We start from the raw sequence: 25,527 nt of genomic DNA on the forward strand, positions 1-25,527 counted from the left end.
AATGTTGCATGTGTCACGGCTAATAAGCATAATATGAAAATTTTGGGGTCCGTTGATGTGAAATTGCGTATTGGTAATTTTACTTGGAAGGTTCTTTGCTTGGTGACTCCAAAGCTAGCGTGTAGCATGATTTTAGGTACGGACTTCTTGTCAAGAACTAGTTTAATTTTGGACCTCCAGGCTAGGAAATTTCACTTTAAATTTTCTCCAAATTGTAAATTCGATATTATTGATGCTCCTTTGGGTACCTTCAGGGTTTCTTGTGTAGGTAGGGCGCTACCTAGGCAGAACAACGAAATAGATCAGTTGGATCTTAGTCATTTGGATTATCAGCAGGCTAATAGTGTGCGTGACTTGTGCCACCAATTTCCCGATGTCTTCACTAGCAAGTTAGGAGTTACTGATGTTCTTGAGTATCAGATTGAGCTATCTGATAACACACCTGTTAGATCTCCTCCTTACCGTCTTTCACCACCTAAGATGTTAGAACTCAAAAAGATTATTGATCAGATGCTTGCCGATGGGGTCATCAGACCGTCCACTTCCCCCTATGCATCTCCTGTTTTCCTAGTACCTAAGCCCTCTGGGGGCTATCGTGCTGTAATTGACTACAGGGCTTTGAACCGCAAGATCATCTTGCAATCTATCCCCTTACCGGATTTGCACACTTGTTTTGGGTGGTTCTCAGGAGCCAAGTTTTTCACTGTGTTAGATCTCAATCAAGCGTATTACCAAGTCCCGTTGTCTAAGTCATCTATTCCACTGACTGCTTTCATTACTGATTGGAACCTTTACGAGTTTCTGAGACTTCCGTTCGGGATCTCTTGTGGGGCGGCCGTTCTTACGAGGCTGTTAGATTCGATACTTTCGGGTATTAAATTCAAGTTCGTTTTTCATTACCTGGACGACCTGGTAATTTTCTCAAATTCCTTTGAAGAACATGTCGAACACGTTAGAGAAGTCCTGCATCGCTTGAGAAAAGCTGGACTAACTGTTAAGTTGTCTAAAGTAGCGTTTGCTAAGCCGAGTATGTCTTTCCTTGGACACGTGGTTTCCTCTGATGGTGTCTCCATCGACCATTCTAGGACCCAGGCTATTAGGGACTTTCAACCCCCTAAAGATGTCAAAGGCATCGCACGTTTCGTGGGCATGGTGAACTTCTTCAGGAAGTTCATTCCAAATTTTGCAGAGATAGCAGCTCCTCTAAATCATCTCAGACGTAAGGATGTCAAGTTCATCTGGGGCCCCTCCCAGCAAGAAGCCTTTGAGACCCTGAAGCTTGCCTTGTCAAATGCTCCTGTGTTGGCTATACCCGACTTTAGTAAACGCTTTATTGTACAAACGGATGCCTCTGGAAAAGCAGTTGCTGGTGTACTCTTACAGGAATATGAGGATGGTCGTAGACCGGTTGCCTATGTGTCTAGGATCCTCAATGATCTGGAGAGTAAGTACTCCATCTATAAATTAGAATGTTTGGCCGTGCTGTTTGCTCTTGAAAAATTCAGACCTTTCATTGAACATGTAAATTTTGATCTGGAAACAGATAATCAGGCTCTGTCGTGGGTCTTGAACCGTCCCAAAAGAACGGGCAGAATCACTAGATGGGCGCTTAGGATCTCAGCCTTCAGTTTTCAAGTAAAGCATATTAGGGGGTCGGAAAATGTCATCGCTGACAGCCTTAGTAGAATGTTTGACGGGAGTTTTGGTCTTGATGAAAAATCTAAGGCTGAAGAATATGATGAAACTAATGTTGCTAGTGTGGGTGCCATTCTTTCGGACCTACCTCTGTTGTACCATGAGTATGCTGATCATCAAAAGGCTGATCCTGATTTGAGAGAAATCATCAACAAAATTAGTGATGGTATTGTGGTTAAGCCTTATTCTCTGGTGAAGGGTGTTTTATGCTGCAAAGGTCGAAGGGACACTAATTTCAAAATTGTTGTACCCAAGGTTTTAGTGCCAATCATCTTCAAGTACTATCACTCTTGTCCCATTGGTGGCCATTTAGGCACCTTTAAAACTAGGCAGAAAATTAGACAGTTCTTCGTTTGGAAAAGAATGGATGGTGATATCCGAAACATGATTAGGTCCTGTAAAATTTGTTCTATCAGCAAGCCTAGTTTGAACAACCGTGTAGGTCTATTATCTTCTTCACAAGCTTCTCGCCCTATGGAACGGTTATTCATCGATTTCGTTGGTCCGCTCCCTCGCTCTACCTTGGGAAACACTCATATCTTCGTTGCTATTGATGCGTTTTCTAGATTCTCTTGGATTTTCCCCACTAGATCTACTACTGCTCGTACCACTATAAGTTGCCTTAATTCTATTTTTGCATCCTTTGGCCCTCCCAAGTTTCTGGTTTCTGATAATGCCAGTGCTTTCACTGGTCACTTGTTTAAGAAGTACCTTTTTGAGCTAAGCATTTCTCATGTCACCACTACCCCATACTATCCTAACCCTTCTTACGCCGAGAGGATGAACAGGAACCTCAAATCTGCTTTAATTGCATATCATCACAATAACCAAACCAAGTGGGACTCTTGCCTGCACTGGTTGGCTCATGCCTTCAATTCTGCCACACATGAAACTCATGGTAAAACCCCCATGTCACTTATGTTCTGCTACACCCCGTACTCCCCTATATCCAATGTTCTGGGTATTGATGATCTTCTTCCAGACTTGTCTAAACCAAATGACGTTCAGAAAATCTGGGATGAAGCAAAGAAGAAGTTGTCTGTATCCTATGAGAAAGGTAGGGTTAAGTATAATAAGGGTAGAAAGTCACCTAGGTTGAAGGTTGGAGATCAAGTTTTTGTGAAGACCTATCCTATTAGCAAGGCTATTAACAAGTTTTCAGCCAAACTTGCTCCTCGGTATCATGGTCCCTGTACTATTTTACAGTTTTTATCTCCGGTGTCGGTACTGGTGAGTGACCCCATCGCCAAGAGGATTAGACGGGTTCATTTGTCCCAGTTAAAAACAGGTTAACGCATGTTTGGACTTGCGGATGAGAGCTACCTTTCAGTGAGCAAATTTAATTGGTCTCCGTGGGTTATTATGTAATTATTCTGGTCTAGTGTGAAGTTAATCATGTAATATTTTTCTCCCTTTTCTCATGTACTGTATTTGTTTTGAGGAGTTTTGGTATTGCTTGTCGTACTTAACTTCTTTTCCTGTCAACCATGGTTGCTTAGTTGGGTGAGAATTTTTACCACGTGTTTAAGCTTTGGTGCCTTATCTGCTGCGTTCACGCCTCCGGTGATTCTTGGCATGACCATGTAGTACTTTCTAGGGTGTACTTGTCTAAACATTGTATTTTGGAAAGGTAATTGTGGTTTGCGAGAAGTGTCTGTACTTTCTCTTGGTCTATTGGCACCCAATTTCTTAATTGTTAATATCTAACTACTCTTTGGGTCTGGCTGCAGGTCTCTCCGTCTTATCATAATTCGATTATATCCTGATCATTTACGTTTGCAAAATTTTGATAATAAATTTATTTATTGGCTCTTGTACTGCTGTTGGCTTGTTTTGGAACTCATTTGGAAAATTCTGGGCAATTTCTGCTCTGTGCGTTGTTGTTAATCCGGTAGGAAATCTGTTAGTCTCCTAACCCCTATTTATCTTGCCCTGTCTTGGTCTTTGGTCCTAGTTCTTGTTATCTGTTTCCTTGCGGGTAGTATTTCGGTTATCTTTTCCTATTGTGGTTTGTTAGGTGTGCTTTGTTGAAACGAATTAGCTTTTGGTTTCCTTGTTGGTGTAAGTTGACTAGGATCTGGATATACCCGGTGTTATGGTCCTGTTGGTTTTGTTTTGGATTGGATGTGGGTAGTGGCTATGGCGGAACTCTGTCAATTGGAAATGGTGGTGGTTGGTTGTTTGTCTCTACGGCATGGACTTCACAGTCTTCACTGCCTTCTATCTCCAATTTCTGGTGACTCGATTCCCTAGGTTGCGAGTGCTCTGATGTCCTTCTCTGGGGCATTTCTGTTATCTGTTGTGAATTCCCGGTTTACTAAGTTATCCTTTCCTAATCATTTTTGTACCGATGGTTTTCTGGTGAGAAAAAAAAAAAAAACCTGCCCCGGCTAACCTAATTTGGTAAATTTTTCTTTGGGTTTTCCTTCCTGGTTGTGGCAGTTAACTAGGTGGTTTCTTAATGTATTTCTGCCTGCAAGTGGTATTAATTCTAACCTCTTCTGAAGTCTTTACTTCCCTGGTTTTAGTCTCTAATGTGGTGTATTATTCTTGTAGTATGTTATTTAAACGAGTTGTAGCTCCATGTCGTCCTGCCCAGTCTTTGTTTTGGTGGTGTTTTGCACGTTTTGCACAAATGGATCCTGAACCTGAGGAGTGCGGTCTCCTTTCGTGCCTTGTAGGTTTTGGTTTTGGTCCTGTCTTAGTAATGTTGTAAACGGTACCGTGGTTTGGTTTTAGGTTTGCCTTGTGAGGTGGAATGACGGCTTCACGACATGTTGTTGAGGGTAGTTGTTTTTTTTTTTCCTCCCTTTTAGCTAACGCATGTCCGTTGTGGTCCTTTATTGTTGTATTGTTGTCGTGTAGTATTGGTTACTTATTATGGCGCTTCGGTATGGGCGGTGTTGCCTTTAATTTACCCTGTGTCCCGGTAGATTGGGAAATAAACTCTGGCATGGAATTACTTCTCTCTGTAGGTGTGTCTTATCTGCTTGAATATAATGTGTGATTTCTGTACGACCTGGTCTATTTTTAATTTTAATTTTCTGCATACCCTAGTAATCTGACGTCATCATGCAATTATCCTATACTGTAAGGTTCTTCTCGAAATAACCTGCCAGCCTATTGGTCCTCTTTCCTTCTGGAGTGTTTGAAAACCTTGGCTATCGTTTATCATCTTGTCGTCCTACGGTGCTACAGTTGAGTATGGGATCAGCTGGTGCTTCATAGGCGGCACTGAAATCTTCCCACTATCTGGTGATGTGTTGGTTTGGTGGTGTTTCTTATTTCTCTGTTATTTGGAGTGTTTTCTAGTTACCTGGTTCGTGACCTTCCTTTCATATCTTATTTCCCTTGTACAATTGTTGGCGAGCTACCTGTGACTGTGTGGCCACAGTGTGAGTCTCGGTTATCACTTTGTTTTAGTCTGGATTTGTCCGAGATTTCTTGTGGATTGCCGGTAGGGAATCTTGTCAGATCTGTGTTCCCATATTCAAAGGTGTTGGCTTGATTGAGGTGCTTTATTGAACCTTTTAATTGATTGAGTCGCCCATTGTTAAGGTATATGTTTGTATGTGTAGTAAAATTGTGGGAAATATGATTTTAGATTGGGTAACACTCCTATTTCCTTTCGGCCAATTTCTGTCCCGTTTCATCATGGTGTTAAAGATTGTGTTTCATAACCTCTGCTACCCTCCTATTACTCTTTGCTTGGTGTTGTTTTGGCTCGTTGCTGATGACCAACTATACGCGTACCCTCCATCTGAAAGATCTTGAAGTCTCCAACCGCAGCCTGTACATTCATCTTGTCTTGAGTAATTATTTACTGTGACCCATGAAATTTTGATTCTTACCTAGTATCCTGTTTCTGGAAGTTTCTTTTAATGGTAATATTAAAAAGGGGTAAACTATTTCCAATCCTGTTTCTTGTTTATTTGGGGTTTTGCATGGAATGTATACGTGGTATTAAAATTGATTTATTGCTAAATTTATTTCTTGTCCTTGGGCATGTGCTTAAAGGGTTTAACTCTGGTTAATTGACTCACTGATTGGTGGTTCTATTCCGTTTTAAATTTAACTTAAGGGAGGTTGTAAGCTTAATTAATTTGTAGTTCAGTGTTAAGTTTTTCAACATCCTTTTCCTTGGTCTGGGTCTTGGTTTCGTAATATTATGTATGGAAGGGAGTTTCTCTTAGCTTTTCCGTTATTGCAATTACTCAGCACCCTTGAGTTGGTGCTTGTCTGTAAGTTTTTCTGTGTAAAGTTGCCTCCTGGTTTCTGTTTGTCAATGGTGACGTTATGGTGTAACCATCCTGGTAGGATTGGTTGTATGCTTTGGAAGGTGTTTTGGGGAGATAACTATCTTGGTTTCACAGGTTATTGTTTTCCTCGTGTATTGAAAATTGTATCCTTGGCCATATATTTTAGTTGGCATGATACCTTAAATGTAATGTAATTTGGTTTTTGGGTATGGATTGTTTAAATAATTATCGTATTCTGTTGCTGTGCCATACCGTAATCTTAAGTCATGTTAATCTAGGTTAAGGTTAGGTTAAGTATTTTCCGGTTGTACCTTGTGATTGTGTTTTACGCTCACCAATGTTGTTTTCTCTCTTCCCTTCCCTTTCTGGGCGTTTTTCCTTTTTGGGGTTGTCGTTACCATCCAAACCAAAGGATGGAAACCAAATGAAGGCGTTTCTTATCTAACGCAAGTCCTATAATATTACAAAGTTAACAAACATGTAGTAATTTAAGTCTAGGTATGTGATCTGGTGCAGTTAAGACCTAGAAGGTCTAATGTTCTGAAAGCAAATAGTTATGAACTTTACCTAAAGGTGTGTATGTACCACAAGGTAGCGTAACCTCCGATCAGATGACGCAAACGAACTTGCGGAAGATAATAGTTCGCATTAAAGTTTAGCAAGAAATCTAGAGAAGAAGTGTTCCCTGTGATCTGGACCATTAATAATTTTCCTGCGACTTGGGTGTTGCACAGTTTGGTGCATGGAACTTCATTATTATTGAAAGTGGGTAGACATTTGGTGTCGTCTAAGTGAACTGTACTGTTCCTTTAATTTAAATCACATGTGTTTGGGTTCTTAGTGACTGTTGGACTCGTTCTGCTGGTGGTGCATAAACTGAAGCTGGCGATTGGTGGTCATTTTCACATTAGGACTATTCTACCAAAAACTTAGTTTGCTTCAAGGCCACCGCCTTATGATGGTAAACTTGTGCTGGACATGTCAAGTTTCGGGGAGGGAGACTGTTACCTGCGTAACAATTTTTTCCCCCTTGGGAAATATTTTTGAACTAGCCTAAAGGCTGTGGAAAAACTGTGTCTTTAGAAGTGGTTCGCCGCTTCTTTATTTCTTCTTTTCAAACCTTATAACTGACTGTATGCACGTCCTATCAGTGCCTGACCGTATTCTCCTGCACTCTAGTGGCGTAGGTATGTACTACCTCGCGAGCTACGTTACCACTCAGGCGCTTTGCCTCTGGGCACATGTGATCGTTGGAGCCGGCACTGCGGAATCTTGGGAAATCGCCATTGCTGTTTGGTGACATGGAAGAGATGGACGTGTGTGGCTTCTCTCTCCCTAAGGAGATAATTTCACCGAAAATGTTCGAGCCTGGCTAAGTTATATATACGGGGCTTTTGCCCTGGGGATTTCTGCAAGCTTTCTGGTTAATTTTTCCTCGTCTGGAATTTACATGTTATGTTTTATTAATGTAAGTAAGTAACTTAGCCTACCGAAGCTGCCCTCACAATTTTCATCTGGAAGAAACTGTAAGTGTTGTTACAACTAAAACTTTACTGATTTTTGGTGAAAGACCTGAAAATTTTCCTATGTGCAGAAAGTGCGCGTGGTACCATGTAACTGGCGTCATCTAAAAAACTAAGTCTTGCCTTGTGGAATTTTAAACTTTCGGCTTGTTAATTGGAAATTATACAATGTGTAATTATGTCTGTTAATTTGGGGCTTGCGTACCGTGTGAAAGTAATTTTTGGATTCTTCAATAATGTAATTGGGTAACCTAGGGTTTATTGATGACCTTTCTTGGCTTAAAGGTTTTGTGCTAAAAAGGTATTATTTAACCTGAATAATTTAACAAGCGAGTCGCTTCAGGGGTGTGGGTGTTACGTGTACATTGTGTCCCGGTTCCTTTCTTTCTTGTTTCTCGGGTTGATTTTATTGTAATTTAACTTAATTTAATTTAATTTACTGGTTTCTGGGTTATTTTCTGCGTCTGTTTTCTTGGTCCCTTGTTGGTTTACGCCTATTGTTGTTTGCGGCCTGGGATTGGCCCGTTCCTTCCCTTGAACCATTGTTGGTCGTTGCCATGGGAATGCTAATGTTGTTGATGTTGGTTGTGATGATTGATGATTTGTATTTGATGTGCCGGTGATGTATTCTACCTTCTCCGCGGATTTCCTTGGTCCATTTCATTTTTCTTTGTGATTTTAATGTTACCTTCTGGTCGTTTTCCCTCCCGGTGTTTCGGTGCTTATTATTATTATTATTTTAATTTCTTGAAAAGTGCACGTAATACCTACCCATCCTTGCAGGGGGTCGTTTGACACATCCTAAAAGGTGGTTTTCTGTTAAAGGAGGTTAAAAGGATGTTAAAAAAAACTTTGGTACTGTACTAAGAAAACTTTTGGTCGTAAGAAAACTTGAGAGTTGAGGAGTGGTTTCATAAATCTGCATTATCTTAATAAGTCCTTTAAGAACTAAAATATCATTTTCTTTATAAACGGTCGACCGTAGGGTTTTGCTTTGAGTTTAAGTATTTTCCAATTTTTAATTTTATTATTTTCCAGCGAGGATATTACTTTCTTGTTTACTTCTTTATTATTTTGATTAAATATCTTTGTTCCCCAAGGTGTTGGTGTTTTCCTTTTAAAAGGGGTGATAATTTGGGATGACCAGGTGTATTTTATCCGCTCCTTTGGGGGCCCTGTTTAATTCTCTAATGGTAAGTGCCTTTGTTTTTCCTTCTTTGGTCTTTGTCTTGCACGTTTCCACCTATCTGAACCGTGCCTTTCGTACACGGTCAGACACTTGGTGCTGTCACTTGGGGTAGTTATGCTATTAATTGCTCTAAGTGTCTCAGCACAAACGCCCAGCCCCCGGGCCATTGGAATTAACCAATTAAGGTTAAAATCCCCGACCCGGCCAGGAATCGAACCCGGGACCCTCTGAACCGAAGGCCAGTACGCTGACCATTCAGCCAACGAGTCTGACACTAGGCCGATGAAACGGGCTATTCCCAAACTACGGAGGTGACTTGTAAAAGATTAATTTACGACTTTACGGAAAGGAAGGAAACCAGTTACAAAACGTAGTCACCTCAAACCATTATGAAGGGGAGCTCGAGAGGGTACGTCACTCTCTATCCACTATTTTCAGTTAAAGATATTATGAAGTTTTTACATAAGCCGGCAGAAATTACATTTTCAGAAAGGTAGGTTACATAGTTAAAGTTTCGGACCTCCCCCTCGGGTTAAACCGCAGAGCTAGCAAGAAATAAAGATTTTAATAGGCCATTACCTTGCTGAAGAACTGCTGCCTGATGAAAGAGGCGCCTCCTGCTTCACACACACACACACTTAGATGCTGTTCAGATGGCCAAGAGACGTGAAAATCCACAGTTTATAAACCCTCGGGAAAAGTTAGAGACCTTTCATGAATAAACCAGCCACACCCTCTCACTTTTATTGGTTGACATCAAAAGTGACACTCAGAATCAAGGAAGAAGCCTGTGATAGGCTGAAAATTAATTACAGAAATTCCTGATTGGCTAAATTCAAAACTGGCAGAAAGAAAAGATCAATATTGCCAACCCAAAAATGAATGAACATAATTTAGTAAAAAAAATAACTTTTGAATACAAATCTTCTTCAAAAAAGGTTCTACTTCGCACCAGGGTGCATGATCATAGTTTATTAGCAGTGACATCTGTTGAAAAAGGTCCAAACTTCTTGATGACTGGTAAACAAAACACCTAGAATTTCATACAGTACATGAAACTTCACAATAAGAAAATTACGTCCAATTACTATAGTGACATCTTCTGAGTAAAGGTTAAAGTAGGACTAGTTTCAGGTTTACGATTTCTCCAGTAGAGGAGTTCTTTGTAGATTTAAATCGGCGTAGAGGTTTACCTCCCGGTATTATTATTATTATTATTATTATTATTATTATTATTATTATTATTATTATTATTATCATCATCATCATCGTCGTCATTTTAATTACAACAAGAATAAATACAACATGTTCTTTACCTGGTGTCGGCCGTTATCTGCATTCCTCCAGCCTCCGCTTCATAGTGATTTACTCCATGATAGACATAGTGGTTAACTTATAAAATACGTCGCAGACACAAATTGGATCCATTATAATTATATGGAGCACACGCAAGTTGGTTAATGCACACGCATTCATCTAGCTTAAATTAAGAAACAAATCGTACAATATAAACAAATTTTACACACTTCATGTTGGTTTCCCGTTTGTATTCAGAATGACAGGAATTTGCTATGCGAAATTAGTCTCCCAGTCACCTGGTCAAACACCTAGCTGCCAAACTATAGGAATTTGACCTTGCCTGCCTGTCTCCTTTTATCTTCAGTTGGCTGTCAGGAAGCTACCCTTGAAACTGTACAACTGGTTAGCCAGGCTCATTACTTCACTCTTGAAACTGCTATTGTCTTTGTTGAAACATCATCAAACACTGGATTATCTCGGCGGCTTTACTGATTATAAAACTCCCTGCACATTTAGTCCTTACGAGTTCGTGAGTTTCACCTGAGCTCTCATATAAATTTATACTCCCAGCAATACTTATAAACCTTCAACTCCCGTTGGTAAATACATCATCATAACTGTGTCCTAGATTATGGTCTGATGCAAATATAAATGTTTCACCGTTATATTCTTGGAATTTGCAAAGTTCATCTGAGTGTTGCCGTTAATTTAAAGACTGTATGTCGACTGATGAGAAAGTAATACTGATAGTTCAAAAACATTCTGACTGTTCTAAATACTCGGACAGTTCAAGTTCTATAACACTCAGATCATATTAGACCTCACCGAATATTTGCGATGACTGAACACACTCCAGCGATTTAAAATATACTTTGATGGTTTGCGTTCTGCGGACGGTTCGCAATGTTAGATACAATCTTGACTGAATAGTAAGTGACGACAGAGTAGGAATGAATGAACAGTTTGTCAATTTCCACCGCTTATTTTGTAAGTTTCGGATCTATGCCTCCGAACTAACTCTTGGAGAGGGGAGGCATAGTGATATTGTAACCTCACGCCGATTTTATAAGTGTCCATTGGTTAATTAATCACTGAATTATCCCCTTTGACTTCTAAAATTGGTGCGGGTTCGATGTCCCAAAAGATTATAACAATCGAACGTTCACTTTCACACATTTTACCAAGCGTCACTGGAATTATTTACTCTGGTGGATTTTGACAGTTTCCCGCCATATGGCTTGATCTTGCAGATGAATCCGTTCTTCACAAACTTATGATGTAATTGCCGATAATTCATTAATTATAGAATAACTTATCACTTAACTTCACAGAATTTTTTTTATAAATTAGTCCAAGACTAGAGCACAGTATTTCTTCTTTGATTCCCTTCTCCAGATCGCAAATGACTAAATAATATTTCTGCTTCGGCAAGGCGGTTAAAATTTTTAATTTTGTGATTGTCCGAAAACTGCCTACAGCTGTTCTGACGTGATTGAAGAAGGACTCAACCAATTTCTCAAGGGGTGTCGGGTATCATTCTGTCTCTTATAGGAATAGTGATTTCTTCGTCTCTCTTTAAGGTGTGACAGCTTTCGTTCCTTGTCCCCTTTCTCACAGAAAAATTTCGCTACGATGTCCTGCTATCAGCTTGTTAATTTTAGTAGAGGCTGTATATTACTCTTGGGTCTTCTGGGACGTGACTTAAAGCAAGTTGAGAGGATGTATCTTCTCTCTGGGAGGTCTCTTCATTGTGAACTTATGAAATATCACCACTGAATAAGCCGTCTGTAGTTTTCACATATTGAAACGGATGATTTAATTAATTTATTCATTTGGCTATTCACTTTATTGGTGCCATGTGGATCAGAAGCACCACCACCGCGTACTTCATTATAATAAAATACCATGTGGATTGTGCTTAATAGAGAAAGGGTTCACCTTACAACAGGATAATGACCCAAAACATTGGTCAGCGTTCTGTAAGAAGTACATTGCATCAAAGGAAAAACGGAAAGTACTGAAAGATATGGTCTGGATGTCACAAAGCACGGCCCATTGAAATGGTCTGGGATGAAGTGGACAGACGTATCAGGGAAGTTCATATATCCAATTAACTGCATGTCTCGATTTTGTGAGGCAGTCGTTAAATCCAAGGGAGGATAATTTGATGAAAGTAAAAGACACCACGGGTGTCAAATGGAAAGACCTGCGCCAGGCGAGCTGAACATGTCCTCGGACACTCCTGGCACTTAAAGACCATACTATGAATACATAAATAAATAAATAAATTTTGATGTTAAATATGTATCATAAAAATATGGGTTTTGCAATTTCCAAAATTAGTACTACTCCTCCAACACTACCACTATTTGTAAGTCCAGTTTAAAAGTTTTCTTGTTTTAAAACGTGGTGGGGAAGAAAAAGGAGAGATAGTGTATTATAAGGTTTAATATTTTTTTGTGATATTTTATCGTGTGTGTGTGTGTGTGTGTGTGTGTGTGTGTGTGTGTGTGTGTGTGTGTGTGTGTGTGTGTGTGTGTGTGTGTGTGTGTGAACATGTGCATCATTGTCCCAGTTAATTGTTCTTTCCTTCTTTTACTTTTGCAGTTTGACAATAATACCCTTTTCCTTTTCAGTGGCTAGTCAAAAAGTCGGTTGAAACCCGACAGGAAATGGGAGATTTTATACGTTCATATGCTGTGAGCCAGTTCCACAAATTGTATAATTTTTTTGAGGAACAAAATCAACCTTCTCTTCAGGAGAAGATCCTGTGTAATATACAAACTGTCAAGGTAAGTTTCTGTATATTTCTTTTTGTTCCTTTTGATGAGTGCACTAATAATTTCATAACTTCATTTTTGTGAATTTTATCCTTTGTTCATCCAAAGGCATTTCCCATATGTTGTTAAATTTCATCTACTAACCCATGTTACCATATTTCTCTGAATACAAGAAAGTGTTTTTTTCTCAGAATTTCATGTGACAAATCAAGGGTTGTCTTGCATTTGCAACCTAAGAGTAATGAACACCTCTGGCAGCTACTACAGCAACCACGCTGCTTCCCCTCACCTCTTGCAGGTGCACAAAACTCTTTTACCTTCAACGTCCACGTCTTTATTATACATCATTATATCACTAACCACTGAAGCCTGCATACGAGATGTGCGTCTAGTGGCAGCCACGGTTTTATGTGATGCTTAGTAAAAGTAACAGTTTTATAGACAACAGGAATATTTTCATGATGGATCATTGTATTGTAGAGACACGCAGAACAGGTATTGCATGCAAATTCTTAACGAGTTCTCTTCGATATTATGATATTACTAACACACGGAAATAATAATTGTGCAGCTACAAGAAAATACAGCATAACTAAAGTCAATGTTCTCCAGTGGCGTGAAGACTAAGATAGCCTAAAAATGCATACTGTACAAGAAAGGCATTGTGTGGCCCGCAAGAAGGATGCTTTCAAGAAGTCGAACATGAAATTTTGAGGTATGTGCGCGAAAAATGTAAGGTCGGAATAGCCATAACACAAGATGCGAAACGTATGCGGGCTTGCGAAGAGGAATTCCCCGAACTTTCAAAAACAATATCAGATACCTCTTAAGGAAAATGTTTAGGAAAGATTTACATGATATTTGTGTGTGTTTATTTTTTATCTCAAATTAATTTGAAATTTGTTATAAATAAAATTATGATTTCATAGAGCATTTTTTGAGCCTGATTTAATTTTTTGAAGGAAAAATTGTGGTTCAACTTGGATTCGGAGAAATACGGTATAGGCCTATGTCCATAGGGTTATTAACAGTTTTTCTCTACCCTGTTTCTTCGTTGCTTCTATTTTTGTATGGAAAATATTAATGTATATTTGCTTACATATTTGAAATTCTTGTGATTGTTGTACTTGGCTGTATTCTTGGCATTCCAGCTGTGAACAGTTTGCTGTATATAATGCCAAATTCTTCAGAGGTGGTTATTATGCAGCACAGCAGAGACTTGAAACTACAAATAATCGGAATACAGAAATCAGCTGATTATTATTTTTGTTTCCTTGACTACCCTATACTCTTTGTGCTGATCATTATGCCAGCAGTGCAGTATTTGAATATGAAGAACAGCAAATCATTCCTTTGAAACATCCTTTCTTAGACTTGACATTTCTTAGTTGTACTGTATTTCATTTAGTTTAAGGCCATTATATAAAATTGAGATCCACCTGGTGCCATTTCTTTATGGATGTAGTAAGTTTGCACCTGTCTCTTGGCACAGGCCAGAGCAAAACGTAGCTTACTGAAATCCTGGTCTCATCCATGGCTGTTACAATATGGAAGCTCCTGGTGTACGGGTGGTACTAAGTAATGACATTCGGAGTTTGATGAGTGTGTTTGAGTGCATAGTATGCCTCATTTTGGCATCTCCTTCAAATTTTGCTGTTTTCTTATACCTGTATAACCTCTGGTTGGTGCTTTTTGAGGATCCAACCCACCTCTGAGTTGAGGACTTAACAGTCATAACAGATGTAATTAATCTAGAGGCAGTTTTACAGCACTTTACTGTTCAGTATTGAGGAAAATGAAGGGATCTTTGCTGTAAACCTAGGACATGACCAAATATGAGGAAGTTTTGAAATTTCTAATCAGTAAGCCGAGTACGATCGTCTATCCCCGAGTTTCAACTTCCGTAAGATTGTAGTAAGATTTTTATTTTTTTTAATGCTATTTGTTTGGGGCGTCGACCTATGAAGATCTTTTGCACCTACTTGCACCATATGTGAGGAACCTGCATGTATTATGTAAATGACGGAAGTGTAAAGCGTTGAATATGAGGAAAGGAACGTTAAGGACGACACAAACACCCAGTCCCCAGGCCAGGGATATTAATCATTTATAATTAAAAACCCCTGACCCTGCCGGGAATCAAACCCAGGGCCGCTGGGTGACAGGCAGACACGTTGCCCCCTACACCGCGGGCCCGGACTAATAGATGTTACATGACAGTCATTGCTAGTATTGAAGATGAAATGTATACAGACATTCCGAACTCGCTGGAGCTTCGTATTATATTTCTCTGTAGGTTGATGGAGAAAAATATACATTTTAGGAGTACATTTGTTGGCATTGCAGAACGACTATTTGATAGAACATCAGGAAATATCAAGCAGAATGAGAAACCATGAGAAATGTGAGAAGAAGAAGAAAAAAATGGAGAGACAGTGGCTATTGTTTGTTATTTAATACCTAAGCCTAAATGAGAGTTGGGGTGTTAGTCATGCAAGCTGAAACCTAAGTCAGAGTGTGTTCTATATTTCTTTTCTTAGATTTTGATGCTGTAAATATTAATCTTTTAGTATGGCATTATTTGCTGTCATCTGGTGGAAGATTCTCACTCTAGAGGTTATCATGGAGCATTGCAGTTTACTATTATTAATAATTGTGTAGTAAAAAAAAAAAAAAAAAAAAAAAAAAAAACTTTAGAGGTATAGGATATGAAGAAAAAAAATCCATGTTGCTTTATGTTGCACCTACACTGGTAGGTCTTATGGCGTCAGTGGAATACGAAAGGGGTAAGAGCGGGAAGGAAGTGTCTGTAGCCTTAATTAAGGTTTAACCCCGGCATTTACCTGGTGTGGAAATGGGGAAACCACAGAAAGCCATCTTCACGTCTGCCGACAGTGGAGTTCGAATCCATTATCTCCCAAACTCAAGTTCACAGTGCGCGACCCTATCTGCATGGCCAACTTGCTCGCTCCCTTCATGAGTAATTGTGTATATAGCTTGTTACTTTTGCTATGTATGCTTGTGATGTGTAATGTTACAAAGATTATCAATCAGAGTTAGGCTTAATTTAGGAGTGCTGAAGAAAATTTTAGAATTATAAAGGAAAGGGAAGAGACAGTAAGACTGTGATTGTGTTGGATGAACGTTGTTTGCAATAGGATCATCCCACAGCAGTTTGAGGTTCTGCACTGAACATGTTGTTGTTGTTGTTGTTTGAGACATCAGTCCATAGACTGGTTTGATGCAGCTCTCCATGCTACCCTGTCCTGTGCTAACCTTTTAATTTCTACGTAACTATTGCATCCTACATCTGCTCTAATCTGCTTGTCATATTCATACCTTGGTCTACCCCTACCGTTCTTACCACCTACACTTCCTTCAAAAACCAACTGAACAAGTCCTGGGTGTCTTAAGATGTGGCCTATCATTCTATCTCTTCTCGTCAAATTTAGCCAAATCGATCTCCTCTCACCAATTCAATTCAGTATTTCTTGATTCGTGATTCGATCTATCCATCTCACCTTCAGCATTCTTCTGTAACACCACATTTCAAAAGCTTCTATTCTCTTTCTTTCTGAGCTAGTTATCACCCATGTTTCACTTCCATACAATGCCACGCTCCACACGAAAGTCTTCAAAAACATCTTTCTAATTCCGATATCAATGTTTGAAGTGAGCATATTTCTTTTCTTAAGAAAGCTCTTCCTTGCTTGTGCTAGCCTGCATTTTATATGCTCCTTACTTCTTCGTTCGACTGCCCTCCATTACTTTTGTTTTGGACTTATTTATTTTCATCTGGTACTCCTTACCCAAGACGTCATCCATACCATTCAGCAACTTCTCAAGATCTTCTGCAGTCTCAGATAAAATAACAATATCATCGGCAAATCTCAAGGTTTTGATTTCCTCTCCTTGGACTTTGATTCCCTTTCAAAATTTCTCTTTGATTTCCTTTACTGCCTGTTGTATATAAACATTGAAAAGGAGAGGGGACAAACTGCAGCCTTGCCTCACTCCTTTCTGGATTGCTGCTGCTTTTTCAAAGCCCTCAATTCTTGTCACTGCAGACTGATTTTTATACAGATTGTAGATAATTCTTCGTTCTCGGTATCTGATCCCTATCTTCTTCAGAATCATAAATAGCTTGGTCCAATCAACATTATCGAATGCCTTTTCTAGATCTATGAATGCCATGTACGTGGGCTTGTCCTTCTTGATTCGATTCTCTAAGATCAGACATAAAGTCAGGATTGCTTCACGTGTTCCTACATTTCTTCTGAAGCCAAATTGATCTTCTCCCAACTCAGCTTCAACTTGTTTTTCCATTCTTCTGTAAATAATACGTGTTAAAATTTTGCAGGCATGAGGTACTAAACTAATGGTGCGGTAGTTTTCACACCTGTCAGCAGCGGCTTTCTTGGGAATAGGTATAACAACATTCTTCCGAAAATCGGATGGGACTTCTCCTGTCTCATACATCTTGCACACTAAATGAAATAACCTTGCCATGCTGGTTTCTCCTAAGGCAGTCAGTAATTCAGAGGGAATGTCATCATTTCTAGGTGCCTTGTTCCTATTTAGGTCACTCACAGCTCTGTCAAACTCTGACCTCAAAATTGGGTCTCCCATTTCATCAGCATCTACAGCCTCTTCATGTTCCAGAACCAAATTATCTACATCTTTACCTTGATACAACTGTTGGATATGCTCCTGCCATCTTTCTCCTTTGTCTTCTTTCCCTAGAAGTGACTTTCCATCTGAGCTCTTAATATTCATACACCTAGATTTCCTTTCTCCAAAGGTTTCCTTGATTTTCCTGTATGCAGCATCTACCTTTCCCAGGACCATACAGCCTTCGATATCCTTGCACTTCTCCTTCAGCCATTCTTCCTTAGCTACCTTGCACTTTCTATCCACTTCATTCTTTAATCGCCTGCATTCTTTTCTGCCCTCTTCATTTCTAGCATTCTTGTATTTTCGTCGTTCATCAATCAGGTCTAATATCTCCTGAGTTATCCACTGATTCTTAGTTGATCTTTTCTTCCTTCCTAACATTTTTTCTGCAGCCCTACTGACTTCATTTTTCATGACTCTCCACTCTTCCTCTATAGTGTTTCCTTCAGCCTTTTCATTTAGTCCTTGTGCAAAATGTTCCTTGAAACAATCCCTCACACTCTTTTCTTTCAACTTGTCTAGATCCCATCGTTTTGCATTCTTTCCTTTCTTCAATTTCTTCAACTTCAGATAGCATTTCATGACCAGCAAGTTGTGGTCAGAGTCCACGTCTGCTCCTGGGAAAGTTTTGCAATCCAACACCTGGTTTCTGAATCTCTGCCTAATCATAATGAAGTCTATTTGATACCTTCCAGTGTCTCCAGGTCTCGTCCACGTATACAGCCGTTGTTTATGGTGTTTGAACCAAGGACTAAATTATGATCAGTGCAGAATTCAACCAGCCGACTTCCTCTTTCGTTCCTTTGTCCCAATCCAAATTCTCCTACAGTACTACCTTCTCTTCCTTGGCCTACCACTGCACTCCAGTCTCCCATCACAATTAGATTCTCGTCACCTTTTACATATTGTATTAAATATTCTATCTCCTCATATATTCTTTCGATTTCTTCATCATCCCCTGAACTAGTAGGCATATAGACCTGCACTATTGTGGTGGGCCATTGGTTTGGTGTCTGTCTTGACGACAGTAATTCTTTCACTATGCTGGTCGTAGTAGCTTACCCACTGCTTTATTTTCTTATTCATTATTAAACCAACTCCTGCATTTCCCCTGTTTGATTTTGTGTTGATAATTTGGTAGTTGCCTGACTAAAAATCTTGTTCTTCCTGCCAACGTACTTCACTTATACCAACTACATCTAACTTTAGCCTATCCATCTCCCTTTTCAGATTCTCTAACCTACCACAACGATTCAAACTTCTAACATTCCACGCTCTGACTCACAGAATGTCAGTATCCATCTTCCTGATGATCGCCCCCTCTCGTGTAATCCCCACCCGGAGATCCGAATGGGGGACTGGTTTACCTCCGGAATATTTTACCCGGGAGGAAGCCATCATCAGTACACCATTCATACAGAGAGAGCTGCATGTCCTCGGGAGGTAGTTACGGCTGTAGTTTCCCGTTGCTTTCAGCCATGTAGCAGTATCAACACAGCTAAGCCATGTTGAGTATTATTACAAGGCCGTATCAGTCAATCATATAGACTGCCGCCCTTGCAACTACCGATAGGCTGCTACCCCTCTTTCGATGAACCATTCGTTAGTCTGGTCTCTCAACAGATACCCATCCGATATGGTTGCACCTGCGGCTCGGCTATCTGCATCAATGGGACACGCAAGCCTCCCCACCGCGGCAGAGTCACATGGTTCGCAGAGGAGGCTAAGAACCATAGGTTTTACAAACATCTTAAGAAGCCACTTAAATGTTTCCACCTCATAGGCCTAGGACATAGAAGATTTAATCCAGAAAATTCTATCTGGCAACCTTCACGATTTCAAGATGGTTCTACAGTAAACACACTGTAGTTGAATGGATCATAATATTTCATAAAGCAAATCGCGCATCAAATTTAAGGACTCTATAATTGCTCGCCCATAAGGATTTCATTTAACTAATGAACTTTTTATTACATGTTTGACTCGCAAGTTTTTTTACTTGTGGTGTACTTTTTACTTTTACTTTTACTTTTTAAAGTGTCAAGGTTTTATTGTAGATTTTGTTATGTTTCACACCAAACATTTTAAGATACATCATGAATTTTATATATAAGCTTGCCTATTTTCCGAGAACAGCTGAAGATGACGCAAATACGCATTGAAACTAGTCCTGTAAAATTTAATATGTTGTAATTTTATAACAGTATTAAAATTGTATTGAATAGGTTGATATATAAAGGTTATTTATTGTAATTCTTGGTTCAATACGGAAAAATGAAATTTCTTACGTTAACCTGTGGAAGGTCAGCCATGATGAAACTATGACGTCACGAGGCAACGTCTGACATTTAAATGTACATACAAACACAAACTACGCATCCCATGGGTTACAGCAGAAAATGAGCACTGCACATCACATAATGCATACTTATGATATAAATTTGCCATAAAAAAGGCACAAGGAACCATTCACATACTGGAAATTGAAAACATCAGAGATCGCTTTGATACCGCTTGAGCGTCCGATCCTATGGAGCAATTTACGGTTCCCAATTTACGAACGTGCGTGCATGTTTAGGTATCAGAAAAGCATGTACAAATGATATGAAACAATACGTTAAGCAGCAATAAGGAGCGATACTATCTTTATGCTTGCCAGTGACCTACCGACCCACCGACAAAACGTGTTATTACTCACACAGCAAACTTAAAACGAAGGCTACATTACATTGCAAGTACACACAGTAAGAAGCATAGGAAGTAGTGACTTCAAATGGTACTCACCGAGTAATATAGAAGGTTATTTTGGTATCCATTGCACATACTGCTGGCACACTTAAATTTGAAATCGCTCACAAAGTTAGTTCCATCGCATTTTGAACAACGCACATAAATACGCACGGAGTGTACGAATCATTCATTACGGAGTTAAACACACAATACTGCACAATGTTTGTATACAAACCATTAATTAAATCGTTATTCGAAACGTGAATTGACAGTAATGGCACATGAATCACGACCATGTGCTAATGGCGACTGGAGCTCCATCTAATCATCCTTCTTCGATCTACACATGCGCACGTGAAGTACCAACCTAACTAATGTACCCACTTGGCGATAGAGGACACGACGTCACGGATGATGAAACATCAATAGCATGGACACAGAATGCAATAAATTCACACACTATAATAAGCAGCTTACTCATCTTATTGAGAGTACCACTCTGCGATGTGGCGCAAAACCGCTAATTGCACTACTTACCTGTTTATTGGCGAAGAGCATACCGTACATCATATGATGATTGTTTCCCAAATATTTTTACGTACACTATTCACAAGTGTTATACGCCATGGGTATGCATTAGTTTCAATATTCCATTATGTGCCATGGGTATGTACATATTTAGATGAACTTGCACTCATCGGGACGGCGGGTGTTACACCCCCTTCCCTGCGCAAGGAAGGGTTGGCGGGCCTGGCTGACATCACACTCTTGCGGTGTACCACGTGTGCTGTTTATGGAGGTATAGAGGTTGGTGTGACATCATGCTTATGACGTTACGATCATTTTTCTTGTCCACGGTGAAATGTTAAATAATTACATTGGTGGCACATGCGTAGTAGCGAAAATTCAGACTTAGTTTTTGGATATAGCCGGGCTGAGTGGCTCAGATGGTTAAGGCGCTGGCCTTCTAACCCCAACTTGGCAGGTTCGATCCTGGCTCAGTCCGGTGGTATTTGAAGGTGCTCAAATACGACAGCCCCGTGTCGGTAGATTTACTGGCACGTAAAAGAACTCCTGTGGGACTAAATTCCGGCTCCTCGGCGTCTCCGAAGACCTTAAAAAGTAGTTAGTGGGGTGTAAAACAAATAACATTATTATTATTATTAGTTTTTGGATATTAATTTCCTGTCTCTCTCTTACACCCTGTGACATCAGGTATGACATCATCACCCCTCCGTCACCAAGTTAACATGGTCGCCATGTGCTCTACCAGTCCTATATAGTGTCCTTTTCAGTGTTCTATATGGCAGGCAATAGTACAAAAACCTAGTATTTTCGCACTTCTACTCCTTCCTTGTACCCTAATGAACATATCTAATAGCATATAACGGCGCCTACAAGTGAACTGGAGATAGCGCGATTATGTACCGTAAACTTTCAGTTATCCAGGTCATTTAACACAGCACCTTATATATATATAAAATATAATAATGATAACGCAGCACCTGCTCGAACTGACGACCTCCAGGGTCGATACAGATCTGCGCACGATGTTGTAAGCACCATCTGGCCCGTTGCAACATCTCTGGCAAAACGGATCAGCATGCCTAGGTGATGAGCTGTCTAAGGTGACTAGGACTGGCCAGCTCCTGTGCACACACCAGTTGTTTTACATGGCCCCACAGAAAAAAATCCAGGGGTGTAACATCAGGCGATCTGGCAGGCCAGGATACAGGTCCTCCCCTTCTTATCCATTTATCAGGATTCGACGCATGGAGATGGTTCCGGACGACCACTGTTGTGTGTGGTGGAGCTCCGTCATGTTGAAACATCCTGCAGCAGTCAAGAAGTGGCACATGTTCCAAAAACGGTGGTAGTTCATCTTGGATAAACCGCAGATAGTGTTGGCTGGATAGATGGCCCTCAAAGAAATGGGGACCGATGAGGTGATCATTCATGATTCCACACCATACATTCACGCCCCACTGTACCTGAAAAGCTGTCTGTCGCACCCAATGGGGATTATCCATTCTCTTGTAATGCATATTATGGCGGTTATCAGTTCCAATGTTGTGGCTTCGTGCTTCATCCGTACATAAGGGAGTCGCTAGAAAAGCAGGTTCAGTGTCAACATGCTGTAGGATCCATTAACAGAACGCCACCTGGGCATTGAAATCATGACCATGGAGCTCCTGGTGTAAGTGCAGATGGTATGGGTGAAACCGGTGGGTATGCAATATCCGCATAACTGATGCTCGGCTGATGTTCGTCTCCTGTGCAGTGGCCTGTGTGCTAGTATGAGGGTTATGCTGGATAGCATCAAACATGACACCTTCATTGTCAGCAGATGTCATGGGATGATCTCAAAGAGGCCTGTCCTTCCCAGGGGTGCACTATCCCACAGGCATCTTTCTACACTCCGAAATGTCATGCCCGTCGGTTGTCATCTATCCGTATAGTGTTCATGGTACAGGCGTTGTGCCTGGTATGGATTTTGTCTAGCTTCTCCGTAGATAAGTAACATATCTACATACTCGTCGCTGGAATACATCTTGAGGCAGTGAATAAACTTTGTGTCGAGAATTGCTTCGAAGGAGGAGGGGAGTTTGCGCAGCTACATACTTACCTGCCATCGCATGTTGTTATCGTTCCAATGGGGCATACTTTGCCCTACCTATGGTCTACGAATCTTGGAACATGTGCACGTAGCTAACTGGCCACAGACCATCATCTCCTCATCCTCGTCCAACCCAGCACGATACCCAATGCCACGATACATACAGTCTTTTACAGGGTCAGTTAAACAAATCAGTCCTGGGAAGCTATCAAGTATGCAACCTTACCACATCCCAGGCAACTGGCTGTTAAAAAAATTCTTATGTGGGATTCGAACCTCCTACCTCGAGCACTGTCCAGTATCACATATCTCCCCGCCTGCTTGCCATGTGAGCTACTACGACACTTGACCTATGGCGCCTACTTCCCAGCCTATACAGTACTGTGCTCCCGGTCTGTGCGTCCACCTCCTATTTTAAAGTACATGTTCTGTGTATCTGTACTTGTTTTATGGACTCATTCAAGGTACCCATAATGAATTAATAGTGGCGCTCACAATTCCTGCTGTCTTCTAGCCTGTAAATACTCATCCGGTTATATTACCCTGGTTTAGGGAGAGGCACCAAAGTCTCTCAGAATTGTAGTAAATGCGAAGGGATGTGTAACACTGGATCGCAAGGGTCTGGTGGACCACCTGGTATACCACTTTAAAGAGGAAAGTCTGTTTATAATTATAACACATTGTTAAAATAATTTAGAGTCATGGAGATGATTGGCCTATGTGCAGAAAAAGAACATAATACAGACAGCCATCTTGTTTGTTGTGGTTGCCTAGCGTGTTTCCATGATATTTGTATCTGCAATGAGTGAATCGTCACAAAGCAGTGAAATTCCTGACTATATTAGATTTAGAAGGCGAAGAAGGTAGTGGTGTCGTACTAGAAGGAAATTATGATTCTGACATCAGCCGGTACACCTCCCAGGAAAGAAATTGCGCTTGTTCAACTGCGTCTGTTCAACTGCAGAAAAAATCACGCAGTCACTTTTGGTGCCCAAGATGTAATTGTGGTGTCCATCAACACTGCTATCATAAATTAGAAGATTACTAGAGACCCATGAAGGCAGGAAGAGAGGGAAGCCACTTTGAAGATGCCAAGCATGAGGCCTGGTCTGTGTTCTGTAGTGATGTGCATGTATTGAAACGGGAATGCTCCGTCGACATTCGCCGTCAAAGTATTTCTTACGCAACTCGTGCTTACAGCGGATGTGACAACGAGGCAGGTGATCGTTCGCTGCGGGGAACCAGCCAAGGCCAAGTGCCATAATGATCAAACATTCTATTGCTTCCATTTCACTATCTCCAGAATGGAATGTCCGATCAAAATTTAAACCACGTCATCATGTAGATCCTTATAACAGCTAATAATGTACCAAGTTGCAAGAAAATCGGCGGAAGAATAGCAGAGTCATTAAAGGTTAAAGAATCTTGTATTTGAAACTTCGCAGTCCGACCCACGGGTATAAAAGAATCGTGCTGGCTCAGGAGAATTCAGTGTGTGTGTCTTCGTATCCTGGCTGCCACGTCGTGTGGGCCAGCTGTGGAAGTTGTACTCGAGATCGTTACTCTGTCCGGCTGAGAGCCGATGACAGGACGTGAGTGATACAGTTAAATTTTCTAAGTGTTAGAAGTGCGATCTTAGGACTTTAACTTCATGTGAGCTTGAAGGAGGCGAATTATCTCTAGTTATTGGTAGTGAGTAACTTGTATAGTGATACAAGAGTGATCAAATTGGTTTCATAAAGTGTCGAACTGAGAGGGCTTGGATGATTGAGATTTTAAACAATCACGATGTGACTGTACCTTAATTTAGTTTACGGGACTGTTTATTTATTTATTTATTTATTTATTTATTTATTTATTTATTTATTTATTTATTTATTTCATGCCTTCATTTGTGGCGAAGTTAAGGCTCACGGCCCTCTCTTACACTTAACCACATATCTAATAAACTTCATAAAACAGAATACTGAAATAATATAACAAAATATAAATCCTAACCTCATTCATTCTTCCATCCATCCTGCCATTCATACAAGCTGGTTATAAATTTACGAAGGTGTTTTGAAAAGTTCTCGGAATGTACTAGAATTAAGTATCTTACGTCGGTGAAATTGCTTTTATTTTTCAACATAGTCTCCCTATAGACTAATGCATTTGGTCCAGCGATGTTCCAATGCCTTGATCCCATCTCGAAAATGGGATTCCTCCAGGCCTGCAAAATACCTCTCCAATTCGGCTGTCAGTTCTTCCCTTGTAGAAAATCTCCTTCCACGCAGGAAAATTTTCAGCTTGGGGAATAGATGAAAGTCTGATGGTGCCAAATCAGGTGAATAAGGTGGATGTGACAACAATTCGTACCCCAGTTCATGAAGTTTTGCCATGGCAATAACACTTGTGTGCGGCGGAGCGTTGTCCTGATGAAAGATGACCTTTTTCCTTGCCAAACCAGGCCTTGTTTCGCGTATCTTTTCCTGTAGTTGGTCTAGGTTTGCATAGTATTGCCCCATAATTGTTTGGCCAGTAGGAAGATAATCTATCAGCAGAATGCCTTTTGCATCCCAGAAAACTGAGGCCATGACCTTTCCGGCCGAACGCACTGCCTTTGCTTTCTTTGGTGGTGGTAAATCAGCATGTTTCCACTGCTTTGACTGCTGTTTTGTCTCCGGGGTATAGCAGTGGACACAAGTTTCATCTGTAGTCACAAACCGGTGCAAAAAATCTTGTTGGTTGCACTGAAAACGAGCCAGACTTTGTTCGGACA

The 25,527-nt window shown here is 40.4% G+C and overlaps 1 protein-coding gene across 2 annotated transcripts in view; it reads left to right on the plus strand.

Annotated features, from left to right (window-relative positions):
* The window catches only part of fidipidine (coiled-coil domain-containing protein 93), a 213,465-nt gene that overhangs the window by 55,717 nt on the left and 132,221 nt on the right, over positions 1–25,527 (plus strand). For both annotated transcript variants that reach the window (XM_067146796.2, XM_067146795.2), the window contains exon 5: positions 12,602–12,757. In XM_067146796.2, the coding sequence (XP_067002897.2) occupies positions 12,602–12,757 (156 nt within the window). The remainder of the gene's footprint in view (positions 1–12,601; positions 12,758–25,527) is intronic.

This window comes from Anabrus simplex, chromosome 5 (genome assembly GCF_040414725.1).
Source record: "Anabrus simplex isolate iqAnaSimp1 chromosome 5, ASM4041472v1, whole genome shotgun sequence".
NCBI classification, from domain to species: Eukaryota; Metazoa; Arthropoda; class Insecta; order Orthoptera; family Tettigoniidae; genus Anabrus; species Anabrus simplex.